We start from the raw sequence: 19919 nt of genomic DNA, 5'->3' as shown, positions 1-19919 counted from the left end.
CCAAAACCATACAATGCAAATCACGATTCTTAGTGTAGCAGCAAAACCACAGCAGTTTTTGAAAAAAAAAAATCCATATCATTGTCCAGTCTCAAATATCTGAACCTTGAAGTCAGAAAGGGAAAAGTACCTACATTGGTCCATATGGTTTTTGAAACCAGAGGGAAAAATTCCCCAGCAAGAAACCAAGAGGAAAACATGTTCCTCCAGGAAGAAGAGGAAGAGGTGGTAGTGGGAATGCCGAGCACACTGCATAGGTCCATGATGTGCTGTCTTCTGGGTCAAAGGCACCCGTGCAACCGAGGCTTCCTCTGAGAGACTTAATGACAGGAAGCTGCTTTATTTGCTTGACTTTTAGCCAGAGGGGGTGGTGAGCGGCCCAGTTGGTGTCATTTGGTGAAGTGACATGGTTTGCTCTGCTTCCTTTCTCCATGCAAGGTACCCTGTCAGTGAGCATTCCTGTAAAACAGACAAGAGGAGCCGGTCATAAAGGGTTGGGAATGATTCACTGCAGCTGACGTGTGCACAAGCATGAGCTCAGGAACACGGCGTAAAGCTGTGATGGCAGCGTATCTAAGGACACCATTTTCACTGCTTGAGCCGTGGGTACGTCTGCCTGATGCCACAAGAGCTGCCAGTATATTGTGAAATCAGTGAAGCCTCTTCTGCAGCAAGGTCGTTGGAAGCATATTGGAACACGAAGGAATTCAACTTAGACCAAGCTGGAGAGTGACACAAATAATAATTAATACTTTGCCTCCCCCCTTTTATCTGTGCAGATCAAAGGTGAGTAATAATCCCTTCTAGTTACCCAATGTGCTTCGCCCATGGATCTCAAAGTCCTTTACAGAGGTGTGTGCATATCCTTATCTCCACTGAACAGAGAGAAGAACTGAGTCACGGAGGATATTTGATTTGCCCAAGATCCCACAGCACCAGGGATAATGGTCACATTGGGAACGGAGCACATATCTACTACCTCTCACGTGCTTGTTTTAACTACTACTGGTTGCCTCCCGGTAACTAAGCCCACCCCACCCCTCTCTAAAACTCTCACAAATAATTTCTTTAAAAATTTGGCTGAATATAACATTTAGCTTCAGCATATTAAAGTCATGGGTCATGCCAAATGTATGTAGCTTCCCAAATCTTCCCTCTGAGAGGCAGAGCATTTCGGTCTGTGCTGTAGCCTAAATAAGAGACAGGGCTTTCTGATATAGAGGAGTTTTTTTTTAATTTCTGAGTGAAATATTGAGCTTACTGTGGAGAGCTGGACTCTGCAGCGACATCTGAACCACTTACCCTGGACACCAATGTCAGAGGGCGGGTTGTTTATTCATGCAATTCGGCTGATCGTGCGCTTGCATTCTTTGCACATTTGAGGTTTTTAAAACACACACCTTCATAATGAATAATAGAGGAAATTTAACAAATCTGTGCCAGGCCCAGGAAGCCTTCTCATCACTGGCCTGCCTCCGTCGCACCCTGTGTGACAGGCTTCTCAGTGACCCCTCCCCAAATCCTCACTCAGTCTTCCCGGAGGAGCGCCTGACCGTGCGTGCTGAACATCAGCAACTCCAGGCTCTGATGAACATGCAGAAGCGAGGGCCAGAGCCCAGGCCTCTCACTTACAATGCCCTTCTGCCCACCTCTTCAGTTCTACTAGTGTATAAATGGGGCTGACTCAAGCAAATGCACAGCCCTTGCAAAGCCATGTGCTCGCTCCCAGCTGAAGGCACTAAGTGTGCAACTTTCTCTCTCCCACCTCACCCCACCCCAACTGTACATGCCATGCAAATGCCATGCCAGCTGAGGATGAAGAGGGTTCATTTCCATGAAAGCGGGGTGGAGGCATGGAATAGGGGAGCAGGCAGTGTATGCCAAAGTGCAGAACTAGTATTTATGGAGGGAATTAGGGGACCAGTGGGTCAAAATTACGTATCAGACAGAAGGGCAAGGAGCAGTTCTGTATCCCAGGGGTGCACCGAACAGGGAGCGACCTCCCATTTCCCAACAGGCTCCAGTTATCGTCACAGAAATCTCTAGATGCGGCTCATTCTTCCAACCATGGGGCACTGAAATGTGCATATTACACTTCACCCTAGTTGTTGTGGCCCCCTGACCTGGGCAGCTTTGCTGGCACCATTCTCTGAGCCAGCCCTGGGCATACTCTACGCTCCTTCCACGCTCTGCATTGAGGACAATGGAAGTGCTGCATGGGATACGAGTACAGAGCCATAGGACAGCAGGGAAATTCACGCTGTAGGCAAGGGGACAACAATGCAGACTGAGGAACAAAATGTTGCCCAGTGCACAAACTGAGGTTGATAATATGCTTTCCCTCTAAGGTTTTAAAGACTAATGGAATCCAAGCCATAAGATGGTCTCAGTGTGCACCCAGAGCACAGGGGCCTCTTTCAGAGAATTAAAAAAATACATTAGCTTGTTTACTTTTATAGTCTTGAGATCAAGTTACAGGTAGGGAATAGGCATTCAGGAAAGGAATGCATGAGAGGTAGAAAATAAAACTCCTTGGATAATACTGTAACCCACACTAACAGAGCGAGGGGTTCCTCTCATTCTAGTGGCCGGCCCATATAAGAGGTCTATGGATCGACTGCTGCCTCTAATTAATGAAGCCCTATATAGCCCTTTACCTCAAGTAGCAGAGACTCATGCTTTGAGCACTGAAAGTTCATACCCTGCTGTCAGCTTAAGCAGAGTCAGTTACAGTAGAGGTTGTCATCATCTTAGACACCTGAGCTGAGAACCCTGTGGTATAAAACACTACATACCCTACATCTATCAATATAGAGAGAGACAGAGAGCGGGAGAGAGAGAGAGAGAGAGTGCGCAAGAGAGATGGTATAAAACACTACATGAAATTTTTTTTGGTCATTCTTACTTTTTTCAGTCTCCAACTCCAACATCTTATTGTTCAGAAACAATAGGGCGACTGAGCTTTAGGCTTACTCTTGGATGATCACTGATGTGGGCTGGCGGAGCTTTCCATCTTTTGACACAGTACTTCATTCAGCCAGGCAATGAACATGAAAGCTGTTGATGCTCCAGAAGATGCCTGATTCATAAATGGCCCCAGAGCAAAGACAAGCCCATAATTTTCTCAGGGAGGCTCTGCTGAGGTCATAAACCACAAGAGTGTAGCTGAACCAGGCATGTTGAGCCCTGTAAACGCTCTGGGGTCATCAGTTATTTGTAATAGTTCTGTACTTTTTACCAACTCTTAAAGTAGTTCAAACTTTACCATTAAAACCTTCCCCTTTGAACCGTTAATGATTTATCTTTCCTCTCCATGAAATTAAAGAAACGGCACCACATCACTACAACTGGGGGAAGCATTTATGCACAGAGAGCTATGACATTTTATTTCAGAGGGGACCCAAATTGGGGGAGAAAGGCAGTTGGGCTCCAATTCAGAGTTCCTTACACACTCCTTACCAAGGCAAACTCCCATTAACTTCAAAGGAAATTTTTTTCATTCAGGTCCTGCAGGCTCTGGGTCTTTTGTTAACACTGGGTCAGATATGCAGTGCTGGTTTCCCACTCCTGGCAGTTGGAGCCGTAACTTGAATAGACCTTACAAATCCAAACAGGATACTCTAAGGGTGGATGGGACTTACTCCACCTTATACCTCTGTGTGGCCGAGTAAGGGCTAGTGACAATATAGCCATAAGAGAACAGTTATTGAATTGTCATAATAATACATTGGCAGCTGTGTGTAGATAATGCAATGGTCTCTGTCAACTTTTATGTTTAGGGAAGGACTTTCTGGGAGAAACTGGGAAACAGTAGGAGAAAGGATGCCAAGTGCTAGCTACTGCTTCTCCATGTAAGATCTGCACCCATTCCTAGAAAAGCCTTCAGTGAAATTGCACCAGGTTACACTAGGTCTGAATCTGGACTCTCTTCTCTTACCTAATTTAGTCTCTCAGTTTAGACTAGGCTATACTATGAAATTAGCCACTGGAGCTGGTAAATACTGACTGCTGCCATCTGACAAGGCTGTTAGCCTACCCCTTGTCAGGTGATTAGAGCCAGGAAATACAGCTGAGACTTGTACTAGTTCTCCTCTATGTTACAAGTCAACTAAATCACTGGCAAAAATGGAGCAAATGAAACCCACAGCTTCCCTCAGTTTGGATAGTAACTTGGGAGTTAACAGGAGGCAGTGGCTACAGTGCTTCCAAGTTTTCTAGGGAGCCAGTTGAATTGAAGTGCAACGGGAGATAAATCCCACCCACTGCCACAGGCAGCAGCTGATCTGCCAGGTGAGGTCACTGGCCACTCTTAACAGCACTCCTGTGCTCCACACTTTTAATACAGGAACTACAATCCAAGTATAAGGAGGAGAAATTCCTACCAAACAGAAGAGGGGAAAGGAAGAGCAGATAAAACCAGGGGCACAACAGCTAAGGCAGTGGGAAGAAAAAAATAGATTTTTTTGCCCCCAAAAAAGCCACACATGGTGTTCTGTGAAAAGAAAAGAAGCTCAGGGTCAGGTGCCGGATGAACAATTGCAACATTTTCTTCTAGCTCCGAACCCCGCATCCCACCCAAAGAAAGGAGATGAAGTCTTGTCTCTTTTCTACACTGAGTCAGGTCATGTGCTGAATAGCACCTCAAAGCTGAACAACGTGATGCTGCCATGGGAATTTTGTGGGTCTTTGGCACCCGGACATCCAAAAATGGAGGCATGCAAAATCTGGGGCAACTTTTGAAAATTTGGCTACTTAGCTATTGCACTTGCTATGCTTTTTTATTGATTTGGTTTTTGCTCTGATCCTCACTGATGACTGTGACTACCTCGTGTAGAACAAAGACAAATAGGACCACACTGTATGCATATTGCATACAAGGGTCCCAGCACCATTACAAGTAAGGCAATGGAAGGAGAGAATTAATGGAATCTCTTCTCCCCCTTATAGGCCACACGCACGCGGCCCCAAGTACAATGGGACCTAATAAATAGTCAGCCCTGGATGCATATGTAGCGCTCCTTTAAAGCCAATGAGAACAAATTCACATGTGTGCATTAGTGAGCAGAAATTGGCCCTATGTTTGGTTCCATGGAGTGGGGGTCGGGTGTGGTGTGACTGTCACCCTATACCATGTAAAGGGTCAGCTTTAGGTTATTATTTTTTAATTGTCCCACATCCCTGGGGCAGAGCATTTCTGCTCCCTATTTAGGACTGCATTTTGTTTTCCAGACCTGCTGTCATTGGTCCATTGGGCAATCTGTGCCCTGGCAGGGAGCAATTATTTTTTAAATGTCCATGTCTCCATTAACATCCACCTTTTTAACATCAGCGATCCATTTCTTGCCTGCTCTTGCTGAAATACATTTCTTTTCACTTCTGTGCTCCCTTATGGCTTTGTGTTATTAAGATCAGGAGAGCAGATACACAGATTTCAGCCAAGATTCAGAGATTCCAAGGCCAGAGGCAACCATTGTGATCATCTCATCTGACCTCCTGTGTAACACCAGCCATAGAACTTCCCCAAAATAACTCTTAAAGCGGATCTTTTAGAAAAAACATCCGTTCCTAATTTAAAAATGGTCAGTGATGGAGACTCCACCATGATGCTTGTCAATTGTTCCAATGGTTAACTACTCTTACTGTTAAAAATGTACATCTTATTTCCCATCTGAATTTATCTGGTTTCAATTTCCAGCTATTGGATATTATTATACCTTTCTCTGCTAGTCTGAAGAGCTCATTATTTAATGTTTGTTCCTCATGTTGGTACTTACAGACTGTGGTCAAGTTACCGCTCCATCTTCTCTTTGTTAAGCTAAATAGATCGGGCTTTTTGAGTCTATCATTATAAGGCAGGTTTCCTAATCCTTTAATCATTCTTGTGGCTCTTCTCTGAACTCTCTCCAATTTATCAACATCCTTTTTGAATTCTGGTCACCAGAACTGGACACAGTAGTCCAACAGCAGTTGCACCAGTGCCAAATATAGAAGTAAAATAACCTCTTTACTGCTAGTCAAGATTCCCCTGTTTGTGCATCCCAGGATTGCATTAGCCCTGTTGGTCACAGAGTCACACTGGGAATTCATGTCTCTCTTAGTATCCACCACAACCCGCCAAATCTTTTTCACAGTCACTGCTTCCCAGGACAGTCTCGCATTGTATAAGTATGGCCTACATTATTTGTTGCTAGATTTATACATTTACATTTAGACATATTATTTGCTTGCACCCATCTTAGCAAACAATCCAGATCGCAGTGACCTGTTCTCTTAATTATTTACCATTCCTCCAATTTTTGTGTCATTTGCAAACTTTATTAGTGATGATTTTATTTTTTCTTCTAGATCATTCATAAAAATGTTAAATATCATAAGGCCAAGAACTGATCCCTGCGGGATCCCACTGGAAACATACCCATACAATGGTGATTCCCGGTTTACAATTATATGTTGAGATCTATCATCTAGTCAGCTGTTAATGTGTGTCATGTTTATTTTATATCTTTCTAGTTTTTTAAAGCAAAATGGCATGTAGTACTAAATTAAATGTCCTACAGATGTCTATTATACAACACTATTACCTTTATCAACCAAACCTATAATCTCATAAAAAAAAGATAGCATTTTAGTTTGATGGGATCTATTTTCCATAAACCCATGTTAATTGTCATTCATTGTATTACCCCTCTTTTAATACTTTATTAATTGAGTCCCATATCAGCCATTCCATTATCTTTCCTGGGATCAGTGTGAGCCTGACAGGCCAATACTTATCTAAGTCACTGTATTTACCCTTTTCAAATATTGGCACAACATTAACTTCCAGTCTTCTGAAACTTCCCCAGTGATCCAAGACTTTCTGAAAATCAACATTAATGGTCCAGCGAGGTCATCAGATAGCTGTTTTTAAAAAAATTCTGGATGCAAGTTATCCAGACCTGCTGATTTTAAAAATGTCTAATTTTAATAGCTTCTGTTTAACTTCCTCCTGAGATACTAGTGGAATGGAAAGAGTATTATCATATGATAGGACTGCATAATCTGTTTTTTTCCCCAAATACAGAACAGAAATATCTATTGAACACTTCTGCCTTTTCTTCATTATTATTGATAATTCTACCATTTGCCCATCTAGTCATGGATCAATACTATTTTTTAGGATTTTTTTTCCTAATATACTTTTAAAACGCCTTAATGTCCTTAACTATGCTGGCCATAGATTTCTCCTTTTGTCCCTTTGCTTCCCTTATCACTTTTCTATAATTCCTAACTTCTCATTTATATTTATATTCATCACTATCCACATCTATCTATGCAGATGAGCAATGGCTAGTTCAACAAGTATTGTTCCTTATGTCTTATGCCCCCTCCCCTTACCACAGTTGTAGGGTAAAATTCATCCCATTCCTGTGTCTCACTTAAAACCTTAAAACAAAGTTCTTTATGCTAAGGCAAATCCACTCCACATAACAACTGTATGTTCCCACCCTCTCCAACTAATAACCCTGTCTCCTACAATCAAGCAACATCTTTTCTCTTAAGCAATTCTCATTTAACACAATTTTTGTGTAATTTTACACAATTTTCAGTCTTTCAGATTTTAACACTCTGAAGATAACGATCAACAAAGCTCCACATTTTCAGTTTTACCTTTTAAAAATTCAGCATTTGTGGCCTCCCCACTCTCCATTGTACCACCTCCCACTGATATCACTGAAAAGGGGGTCACTGGTGACATTTAGAGAGACATAAGCCAGTGCACATAAAAGCTAGGGCCCTGGTGTGAGCAGGGGAACTCTGTACTTCTAATCTCCGCTCTAAGACTGACTCATTCTGGGGCCTATGGCACTTAACCTGTCTGGGCCAGGCTCTGTTCTCATTTACGCTGAGTTAGTTTGATATTCATTCCACTGAAGCAAGACTGCCAAGTGTCACGCTTCTATTGCAACCCTGCCACATTTGGCAGCAATGTGGGGCATTCCCCCAGCTCTGCTGAAACCTCATGAACGCAGCCGGACTGGCCTATTATTGCTGGCTTAGGCCTTCAGGAGCTGCTGTGGTGCCAGGGGCTGAGCACTCTCACTCTCTGCCTCCCCTCAGGCTGCTTTATCTGCTGGAGCCAAGTGGGAAAGGAGCAAGGAGGGGCAGCAGCAGCAGGAAGAGGAAACCAAGATAGAAGGGGAAGAGGGGGTTAAGACGTGCCTCAGCTGCCCCCAGACATCCCCCCTGAGCTCCCTTTCCAAGTACCCTCTAGCATATACCCACGCTAGCTACACCTGCCAAGTTTTGTGCACAGTCCCCTGCCCTGTGCCCAGGGCTGGGTGTGTTGACCAGAAATTGAAATTCAGGGTCATATGTAAATTATTTGCAAATATGTTAGCTGCCTCGAGCTCATGTGCATAAAACGTCACTCATGGAGCGGCACAACAGCTGGTAGCTGGGAATGAAGTCAGTCAAGTCACAGCAATGTAAAAGAGATCAGAACCTGCCCCTCTGCTTCAGATTCCCCACCTGTAAAATGGGGGCAGTAATACTGAGCTATCCTGCTGGGTTGTTGTGAGGGTTCATTAGCTAATGCTTGAAAAGTCCTACAGATGTGCGCCATGTTTGTTGATTTGGTTACTGCTTCTGTACAAATGTTACCCATCCTGACTCCATTTACACAAATTATATGGCTTGGGTTATAATTATATGAACTTGGGTTAAGATACATTTTTAAAAAAACTTGTGTTTTGGATTTTCTAATATTAAATACACAAATCAAACTACAGCAGCCACAGCAAAGACTGTTAGGTCCTGATCCTGCAAACGCTTGTCACGCTGAAGCCAGTGGGACTACCTGTCTGTGTAAGGACTACTCACCTGGGTAAGTGTTTGCAGAATCAGCCCCACTGTAGTCAAGGACCTGAGGTTGCAAGCATGGGGCCTGATTCTGATCTCACACTGGTTTTACACTGACTTTGGTGGAGTTTTTTCTAATTTACATCAATGTAAGGGCCTGATCCATCTCCCACTGACGCTGGCAAAGCTCTGATTCATTTCAGTTACGCAGGATCAAATCCTGAGAGCAGAATTAGACTTATCGAGTTTAATGGGCACAGAATAGAGTCTCAAGTGGCCAAAACGTCTAGCAGTTTATGTTAGAGGAGGGCACAACAATCAAAAATGTATGGAGCAAATAACTTGTAGCTGGAACATTTCACAGGCAGTGTCAGCTACTTTAGAGTGTTTCTTGTGACTGTTGGTAACTATTTAAACTAGCAGTAATTGTTGCAGAGTTTGCCATTGTTTAAACTTTCCTGCAAATATAGAGACAATATTTTTACCAGTGGTCCAGCAGTACAGTAATTGGTTAACTACTACAGTACTGAAGTCAGAAAGTTGGGAACAGCATTCAAGTCTGCAGTGACCACATCATGTGTCTCTTCTTCTGCACCAGTATACAGACATCACTAGATTACAGAATTCCTGTGGAAAAGGGTTTTTTGGAAATAGGTACTTAAAAAGGGCAGCTCAAGTGGATCATAAAAGCTCATAAATATTTGAAGCATGAGCATGCAACAAATCATAATAATATAAAGATCTACATTATAGCCACAAGGGCTCCAAATAAATAGCTGAAAATTGCTCTAAATATAGGTTTAAAATATCAATAAGGTGTTGATGGGCTGCAGAACTTTGCAAAGAAATCTGAACCAGATAGTTGTTTCCTTCTACACCACCCTATCTCCACAATTAAAAAAAAGAAAAAAAAAAAAAAGGGTGCTTCCATAGAGGATGATTATATGACACAGTTTGAATTTCCAAAACAAGAATTGGAAGATGAAATGTAACAGGGGAGTGGGGGCAGGTGTTCTTCCAACAAATGCAGTTCAGCCACTTTGCATCTAGATAATTTGTTATTGTAGATTGGCTCAAATTTAAGACAGTAACATTTTAGAAACACTTGGAAAACGAAGCCAGCTGCAGGGAGGATAGTATTACAAATTGAGACACATGTTGTACAGGAATACCATTCTTTTCAAATCCCCAAAATATGTCTGGGGAAGCAAATCCATGCAAATGAGCCTGAGATGGGGCCTGCTTCTGTAAACTGCTGAGCACTCTCAACTCTCTTTGGAGGCAATGGGCATTCAGCCTCTCGCATGATGGGGTCCAGAAATTTAATACACATTTTTTGGAAGCAAACGTTTCATATTTCCTGGCTCTGTACAGATTTTGTGTTTACTTGATTTGTTCCTTTCATGGGATCAGCAAACACATTCCCAATCCCAAACCCTTTTCACATGGGTATAACAGTTCACTATCAAAAGAACACAAATGACCTGATATACAGTGAGGAGAATAACAGAGCAGTAAGGCTTCAATCCAGTAAAGCAGCTAAGAATATGTTTTATTTTAATGCTTTACTGGATGGGGCCTAAAAATAGAGAAGGGCAGACTCACCCGGCATTTAGATATAAAAGGGGCTTATGATGCAGAGGGCACTGTTTGTCACAAGTTCAATCTCTTCCCTTATTTCTGGCCTGGAAAGTATTATTGCTACTTCATTCTCTATCCATTTTAAATGTGCATTTGCATTTTAAAATGCGTTTTCCTAAATCCTAGTGCTCCTTGATTTAATTATATCCATCTCTTGCACAACTGCAGTTGTCCAAAAAGGACACTTACAAAGTTCTTCTGGTTTTCAACCCAAGTTCATGATTCTTTGGGAGGCACTTCTAATAATGTGAGCTCTTAGGGCCAGCTGTCCCCACAGGTCAGGATTTTTGCAAGGACATTTTCAATAGTTGTTTTAGTCTCTCCCCCTGCTTGTGAAGGCAATAATAACTTCATAATTTCTGATGATGTTTCTGCAGGAACCTTCCATTGTTCTGGTAAAGATTTATAAATGTATTGCAGAACAGCTGCCTGTTCTGATTTCTGCATTTGAGCATGAGCTGTGATTTTTCCAAACTTTCCCTAGTTTCCAAATAGCACAAGAGTAAAAGACAAAACGAACTGCTTGATTCTCCTTTCATATCCACTTTACACCAACTCCATTGAATGGGATTACTTCTGCTTTACATAGATGTAAATGGGAGGAGAATCAGGTCCTAAATATCTGAAAACGTTTTATTCTTTGGGGCCTGATATCATAATTGCTTATATGAGTAACCTCATTAGTTACAATACATCTGAAGGAGGACTACTCACATGAGCAAGGGTTTGCAGGATTGAGTCACTGTTTTTTTCTTTCCTAAAGAAAGCATGGGTTTTCTTTTCATATGATGCATGTTTCACATGTGGTGCACATGGGGATTACATTGGCTTAGTGCATGCTTTGGGTGTGGTGTTTGCTCCTTCTCGCAAACATCTCAGAGGACAATTACATCTACGCCAATGTAGTCTTTGGCGTAACTCCATTGAAGTCAGTGGTCCCAGTCAGAAAATATTTGAAGATCACAAGTGGCCTTAAATCTCCATTGGCCAGAATCTCTGCCTGTGTCAATTGTCCTAGCTCAGTTGAAGTCAATGGAGCTATGACAGTTTATATTAGCTGAGGATCTGGCCCCATGTAGTTTGTATGAAAAGAGCTGCAGGTGCTCGGTACCTTTGAAAACCAGGTCATTTGAATGTAGGTGGCTAAATATGGTTTCAAGAACATGGGTTTATGTTTGAAAATTGTGGCCTATGGCAGTAGATTCTGTAGAAGAGTAAAAGGACCAGATGCTCAGCTGGTATAAATCAGCATAGATCTTTTGACTTCAGTAGATCTATGCTGATCTACAACAACCAAGGATATGGACCCTGGTCTGCTGCTTTACTCCCATGCAGGCAGAACTCAGTGCACACAAAGCCTGACTGTCCAAGATGTGGGAACTGAAATCTAGGTCAAAGTACATCATTTTGCTTTCCTCCACTTAGAGAATCATTTCTCTGGGAAACCCTTCTTTAATTTAATATATCTGAGTGCTAGCTATCATGGTGATTCAGAAATGTAAGATTGCTGTTAGCATCAGGCAGTTCTTGAGGATTGAACTTCAATTCCAGGAAAATGTTTAAGTGTTTGTAATGTTAGCAGTCTCCCCAAGAATGACTGGCAAAAATCAGGTTAATAAGATGTCAGGTATAGGAGTTATTTTTGGAACAGTTTTTTCCCGTGTTAAATATATAGGGCCAGTTTCTAAACCAATGTAAGTCATACCTCCATTGAAACCAGTGGAAATACACCAGTTTACACCAGCTGTGAATCTGGCCTATCGTGCCGTGTCAACAAAATAACTAACAATCACCATGTAAATACATAAAATATGTTTTCATTTATACTTGTAGGCCAAATCCTATGGTGGTCAGTACATTATTGAGGGAGAACAAGATGCTGGTAGATACACATAGATGCTACAATGATGTTATAGAAAACTCTCAGACAGGAAAAAGGTTAATAGATATATTCTCTGCCTCAGGAATACCACCACACAGAGCAGGATTTCTTGTGCTGGGCCAATGGGGGGATTCACAGTGGGATACATATTACTTCTGCTCTGAAAAGAAGCATTTCAGACCTTGTGTGTGTTATGACCACAACACATGCACTAACTAGCTGCAGGTCTAAGCATATTACCTATTCAGCAGACTGTGAGCCCTTAGGGACATAGTGCATGGGCTAGTGCAGTAGCTGGTCTGCTCTTAGCACTTCCTGTAGAGTTACAAAGTTATTCTGCTTGCAGGGAATAAGATGCTCCCTCTTCAGCTTCCCCCATCTCCTGCACATATGCACACACACACATACACGTGAAGGTAGGAGCTAGTTCTAAGTTTAGCCATATGTGCCATTTAATTTTATAGTTCAGTTTACCTGAAGTATTATATAAAAGCCAAATGATCTGTAGCAGTGCTTAATTTGTAATGAAAGAGGTGCTGGCGCTCCAAAAATCAGGTGCTGGGGCTCAAGCAACTTTTTTACAGTCACAACCGGTACAGCAACCCCAGAGGTGCCGGGGCTATGAACTGTCAAGCCTAGTGGTTCCAGGGCTCAGCCCTGGCACAAATTAAACACTGGTCTGTTGCATTTTAAATTGTTCGCCTTCAAAACCACTTACACTGAAACGGTAGAGTTAAAACAATCCTGCTTGGATGTAGTATGTGCGTGTGGCCAACACCAACACTGTTAATTTTAGAAACCTCACTCCCTTCAAATTTGAAACAATCACACCCAGCAAAATATTCCTTTTACTAGCTGCATGCCTTTATCGCACTATGGAGCTGGCACTGAAGTTTTTTAGCTAGTTGCTTGAATTGCATCAAGCTAGACCAGCTTGACAGTCTACATCCTGATGGAGAGGCTAAACTTTAACATGGAGGATTATGTTGCTGATTAGCATTTCCAATAATCAAGTAATTGATACATTAAATAATCTAGAGTCTGGCTACTTGCCCGAAAAGGTCATAATTGCATTGATTCTTTTTTTACAGATATCCATGTTGCTATTCCTCAGATTCTATCTCCCTGCCCAGAACTCTAGCCTGGTTGTATCTGGATCATTTCCCTCAATTAATACAATTTGATAGGAAACTAAATTCAGGAAAAGTTACATATTGTGTCACATATGTTCAGTTTTCCCAGTAAGGGGAGCCAAAGGGAGCCAGAACTCTCAGAACTGTTTCTTCTATCAAGTTAATGAGATTCTGGGACTAACATAATAATTAAACTGCCAGGGCCCAAGTCATCAAAAATGAGGGGCTAAATCCTCCCCCGTGTAGCTTATTTCTGCACCGGGACCTGGAAGCTCCATGTGTTCATGAGTCTGTACATGCGGAGTTGCCCCATCCCATTGCCAAGGCAGTGGGGTTTTGTCTCTACCCTCACCAAGGAACAGATGGGGGGCTGGGCAAAAGAGCTTGTGGGTACCAGGGAAATGAAAGAAGTTGGGTCTTCAATACAGAGACCATGTGCCTCAGAATTGCCTTCTCTTTACACCCACAGACACCTAACAGAACAAAGCTCAAGAAGCTGGTTGCAAATATGTTCGGGACCGATCCTCTTTTTAAATCCAACAGTGCCATTCAAGTTACACCACAGCCATGGAAGCAGCATCCTCCAGGCCTTTGGTAGCATGGCTTCTGGAGGAGCTGGGCTGCTAGGGCCACCCCCACTGTCATCTGTTGTGGGCGAACAGGGATTCGTCCTGAGGAGGGAGAACTAAGCTAAAGTTGACGTTCTCAGTGATTAACCCTGGGGCACCGGGTTGCAGGCGGGGCAACAATGTTGCATATCTCCACACTCAACCGCTCTGTACCCACAGAGCATCACCTTTGTGGAACGTTCACAGAGAGGCTTCTTGAAGCTGCAGGGGATGGTGGCAAGGGTGGAATGGGTAGCTGCCATAGAGCTGACACTACCTCAGCTGGGATTGCTGTCTTTTCACTCACAGTGACAATGGAGAATTTAGTCCCATCAATGGTTTCTGTGTGAAACTAAGTAATCAGATCATTTCAAGGGCTCATCTCAAACCAGCATCAGGTGTGTGTGTGTGTTGGCCGGATATTCCCTAAAGAAACACTGCACCCCCTGGCATTTCACTGTGCCTGTGGCATAATTTGGAGCGAGATGATTATTCACATCATTTTCTGCTATAGGGTATTTTGGGCCTGTGCTCTTTCCTTAGAAATACCCAAAGATTCTGGTTTTGTATTTCTTTTGTGCAACTTTTTTTTAAGTCACAGGTGAACGTTAACCATTTCTGTTAGAGGCACTATAGACACCTATGAACTGAAAACCTATCAGTAAAATAAGTGACAAAAACAATCTGTACCCTGAGACAAAGAAAATACCAAACTGTATACATACATCTTTGTGAATAGGAAAACGATTACTCATTCTGATAATGGAACTGATAATTTTCAGTGCTAGACATGCTGGTGCTTGGTGAATTTCAGAAGTTGGGGAAATAACAACTGACTCGTGAATCATCCTTTTCTGTGTTTTGGGTGCTGTCTGTCTGGGCTCAGGTTGTCCAGCTTCCATATGGAATATTATCTGCAAAGTGATGTCACACAGAATAGCATCACCACAACAAACAGATAAACATTGAATGAAGCCAGAATTTTCTGAACTTAGGGTGCCTAATTCTGGGATCAGGGCCTCAGATAGGTGGGATAGTCTTGAGCATCTCACAGCACTAAGAAATAAGTGTACAGTGAGGAGAAGAAGATCACCTTTGAATGAGATGTTAGTTGATAGTCTTACTGACGTTAAATTAACGTGAACTGAGCTCAGTCATAAACATAGTGTGGACACTGTGGATTGAGGAAAGTGGGAAGAAGTAAATGGGAGTAATGCAACAGGCCTGGGTTATTCCGATATTAATCGAGAGATAGCCAAACAGCAGTATTCCCTAGAGATCGAAGCACTATTCTGACGTAAGGCATAGTTGTCTGTATGACTATAGTTTGGCTTGAACAGTCTTTTACTATGATATGAGCTCTGAGCATAGGACAGCAATGTTTGCAGCAAAGATCTTGATGCTTTAATAGCAAGGTAATATCATATGCCTACTGCAAGGCCCATTTGTTTTCCCTAGCTGTAAGGGACCGGATGATCTGAAACATGTTTTCAGCTTCTGGGTTATTATATATGTTAATTATTGGTCCAAGAAACTTACAGATGTAATCTATTTAATAAGTGTATTTCTAAATGTCATTGTATGCCTGGAGCATAGGATAGGGAGTTCAATTTTACTGAATGAGTCTGGACATTAAAATAAGTAAATAAATATTCTGTGCGAACAAAGGGAAAGCTCACTCTATATTCAAGGGTGTAAGAGCAAGAACAGTAAATACAGTGGTCACCATACAAAAAGTCAGCATTTATCACATCACAGTATCTGCGATTGTTGCACTTATTCTCTATTATTAGCATAGAGGAATTTTGCAGTATCCCAGGTACCACAGTATGTTAACTGTCAATGGATACTGAGCTGTTAATGGCAACTTCTGTGAGTCATTATTGCACTTCAATGGACAGCACAAAATATGATTTACTGGAGATTATGGAATACTCTACAGATAGTAATAAAATTTGGCATGTCACCAAGCCACATCCGGCAAATCATCAGTATTTGATTTCTGAATGGGTTCTTGTAACACCCACCACGCTTCTTTTTTCTTAAAGAACCTCTCCAATCTCACGAATCTACGGGAAACACAATTACATTTGCGCTTGCCCACCTGGTTGAAGCAAGAATAAACATATATTAAAGTAATCGTTTTATAAAGGTGCTATTTTGTCACCAGGACTCAGTGAGTTGGGGGCTGTCGGGAAAGGGTTACAGAAATATTTCGCCTCCGGCTCACTGTTTCACCCCAGGGGCATGGTATTATTATTTGTTATTTGTATTGCAGAAGTGCCCTCTACCTCAGTCAGGGATCATAATAAAAATACAAATCTGAAAAAAAAAAAAAGTTCAAAAATGTTTTTTCAAAGTGAGAGAGATGGACTGAGATGGGTTTCTGGGGTGTAAGGGATGGAGTTCCATGTGCTAGAACCCCACGAGGACATAAATATTATTAACCTATTAACCTGAGAAAAGATGGCCAGATCCGTCCTGGGAGATGCTGTCTAAGCACAGACACTCATTGGAGCAAAGCTCAAGAAAGAAGTTTTGAACTGCTTTTAAATCCAACAGTGCCAGCTTGAAGTCAGTGTGCTACTCTAAATGCAGTTTTGAGTAATATGGTCGTGGTTGACCAAACCAATGAGTAAACATGCACTGAAGTAGCAGCAAGCAGTGGAGTTGGCCTGCTCTCTCGAGGGGGGATGACGATAATTAAACATTGCGGTCATGAGGACATGAGTTGCTGGTACCCAGTTGGGTTAAATATTTACAGCGAGGTCGACTGCTCGGACCTAGAACTTGTCACAGGCAGAGATCCACTAGTTTGGACAGACACAACACAATAACTTCACAGCCAGCACCATAACAGAATGTTCTGTGAGCACAAAGCTGAAGACACTGTCGATGGGTGGAGAATTGACAGATACAAAGATGATACAAGACAAAGACAATATTAAAAACATAAATAATATTTTCTCTTTTTTTGTTAATACTCAGAATCTCTATCTTTGTTTTACAAAGGCCATATCCATATGAGTTTGACTCATACCTGAAAATACTGATATTCATTCTATTCACACAGAAGGCAGTAGTGGTTACACAAACCTTTTACTTATTCTGATTTCGAATTCGGAGACACCTCCTTTTCAATGGTGGCTCCAGATCCTCTGGCCCTGTGCTGAGTATTGGCGTTGAGATTATACACGGCGCTATAGCAGTTTTTTCTGCTGGTTTTGGCACAGGCTGGATCACACAACCTGTCTTGGGCAGCATCCGCAAAGCATACGCATGGTCCTCATCTGCAGGGTTGTTAAGGTTGGGGTCTTGCTTGTCTCCCCCAGGGAGGGGCTCTTCCCCAATCTTCTTGCCAGCCTCTCCCTCTAGGTGGCAGTTTGATGCACAGTTGTTCTCCTTAACAGATTCCAACTCGCTCACTGCTGGCTCTTCTTGCGGTTGAGGCTTTTTCTGCTCTTGGGATTGTTCCGAGTTCTTAGAACCCTCTGTGCTTTTTGTGCCATTTACAATGACATTGCAAACTGCTGCACTAGTTTCTAGTCCTGAAGTGCCAGAGGCCAGTGAGACAGGACCACAGTGAGCTGGGTCGCTGCAAGGTAACATTTTTGTTTCAACTGGGCTGCAATTGTCCCTGCGGTTGCTGCAGTTCCTTTTATCTGAGCTACTAAAAGCCAAATTTACAACACTGTTAGGTTCACGTTCAACTTTGACTTGAGCATGTAAAGCCCTGTGGATAACATTGTGTAGCCTAGACCTGTGCCCTACAGTTAGGTCTATCACACCATCCTGTGGACCCTGCAGTACCCTGGAAAAACTAAATTTACTGTTCATTGGACTACTAGGTCTGACAGTCAAATCAACAACTTCATTTCTACTATGCTCCTGAACCACTTGAGCTTGATTTAAGGACTGGCCCGAACAGCTAGGTGACGAGTCGGAGGATTTAGAAGGCCCTTGCTTTGAATCTCTGGGGGACGCAGAATTGTTTGTTGGCTTTGCCCCAGCTGCATCGCTGGAGGTACTTGGAATGAAGTTTTCACCATTGCTGGAGAAGCCATTGGGGGGCTTGGAATCATTGATGTGGGGGATGGGAATTGGAATAGGGATTGGTACAGGCAAAGGAACAATGACAGGATATGGCACTAAAAGGGTTGGGGGTGGCACCAGTGGGGCAAGGGATGGCAATCCAAAGTTCATCATCTGTGGCATAGGCATAGGACCATTTGGCATCATGCTGACGGGGGGGAAGGGAAGGCTAGGTAAAGGAGCTCCTGGAGGGGGAGGCGGTAGTAATCCTGGGGGATTGCCAGGCATGGTAGGTGTTGTTGGGGGATGAATATGAGGTGATAGCATTGGCCTGTGCATGGGACTGGAGGTGGGACCCATATTTCTGGGACCCCCTGGTGGTGGACCAATTCCAGGAATCATTGGATTGGACAAAGGGCTGTTAGGATTCGAGGCATGATGAGGCGGCCCTCGAATAAATGGTGGACGGATTTGCTGCATAATTTGCTGTTCCATGAATATGGGCAGAGGAACTGGCCCCCGGTTTGTCATCACCATGGGAGGACTTCGAGGTGGGACACCGATTGGAGGCACAATGCTAGCAGGTGGCTGAACAGAAACTGGTGGAATATTTGGATTCTCGTTGATGGGAATAGGTTTGGGAACTGGCGTGGGGATTTTAGTGACAGAGCAGTTGGCAGTGTCAGACGGAGAGGCAGTGGTAGACGTTGATGGTCCAGGACCTTGAATTTGGCCAGCTGCAGACACTGGGGATGGGGCCTTTCTCCGAGCATCTGCTAGTGGTATATTCCAAGAATCTGGAGTCAGCAGCTGTACCCCAGTGCCTTCTGCTTTATTTTCAACTGGAGGATGTAATGTGCTGCACAGTCCAGCTGGAAGATTGGCCTGTGTCTCTTTGTAGAAAATGTCCATTTTGTACTGATTGAGACATTTTGCACTGCAGAACTGAAGCCTTCGTTCCCCGTCCCCAAAATCCAGATACTCTTTTGTGTGTCTTATGTGCTTACACCAGTCACATACCTACAACACAGTAACAAAATCAAAACAGGTAAGAAAAGGGATCTTCTCTTTTTGATGTAATTTTAAAAGTCATTTTTCAGTGCTTTCTAAATATCTGATTTATTTCTCTAACCAGGAGAAATTAGAAACATTGTGTGAAAATTACATTTTTTGACATCTGAATATAACTGAAGTAAATGTCCCAAATTTTTATGGCCCTCCTATTCTTAGATCTGTCTTATACAGTACATTAAATATTATATATACATACTGTGAAGGAGATCCTCAGCTGCTGTAAACTGGCATAGTTTCACCGACTTCTTAGACGTAGCTCCTATGACAACTTAAACCAGCTGAAGATCGGTCTTTGTGTGTGTGTGTGTGTGTGTGTGCGTGCGCGCGTGCGTGTGCACACATGTGTGCACATGCATATGTGGCTGTGTACCTATTTGGATCATAACCTATATGTTCTTTGACACGTTGAGTTGCTACACAGTAAATACGATCAAGAAACAATTTAAAAAAGGATCGCAGAAAGTTCCACAGAAATGACTGCAAACAGTATCTGCTAAGCTACAGCACATTGTAACGTTTTACATTATTAATTGTGTTAGATAATAAGTTGGAAAGGGTGAAGTGTTTTAAATGGTATCAAAAAGCAAAAGCACCATATATCATTTGCTATGCATTCCAAGTAGAAACTTGGAAATAATCATGAAATCTGTACAAAGTTCAGATATTCCCAACTTGTGATGTTTCGACAAGCTGGAATTATTTTCTGAG

At 42.6% G+C, this 19919-nt stretch overlaps 1 protein-coding gene across 4 annotated transcripts in view; it reads right to left on the bottom strand.

The window, feature by feature from the left end:
* Window positions 1-325: 325 nt before the first annotated feature.
* SOBP (sine oculis binding protein homolog) overlaps window positions 326-19919 on the bottom strand; it is a 134860-nt gene continuing 115266 nt past the window's right edge. For 3 of the 4 annotated variants that reach the window (XM_067546553.1, XM_067546555.1, XM_067546556.1), the window contains one exon: window positions 17048-19157. In XM_067546553.1, the coding sequence (XP_067402654.1) occupies window positions 17205-19157 (1953 nt within the window). In that variant the 3' untranslated portion in view covers window positions 17048-17204. Of the gene's footprint in view, window positions 460-17047; window positions 19158-19919 lie in introns of those variants that run through there. The other variant, XM_067546554.1, reaches the window with a different exon arrangement.

This window comes from Emydura macquarii, unplaced genomic scaffold (assembly GCF_026122565.2).
Source record: "Emydura macquarii macquarii isolate MOO-44397 ecotype Brisbane River unplaced genomic scaffold, CSIRO-AGI_Emac_v2 contig_1146, whole genome shotgun sequence".
Taxonomy (NCBI): Eukaryota; Metazoa; Chordata; order Testudines; family Chelidae; genus Emydura; species Emydura macquarii.
The sequence above is the reverse complement of the archived record's forward strand: the minus strand, read 5'-3'. Positions and strand labels throughout refer to the sequence as shown.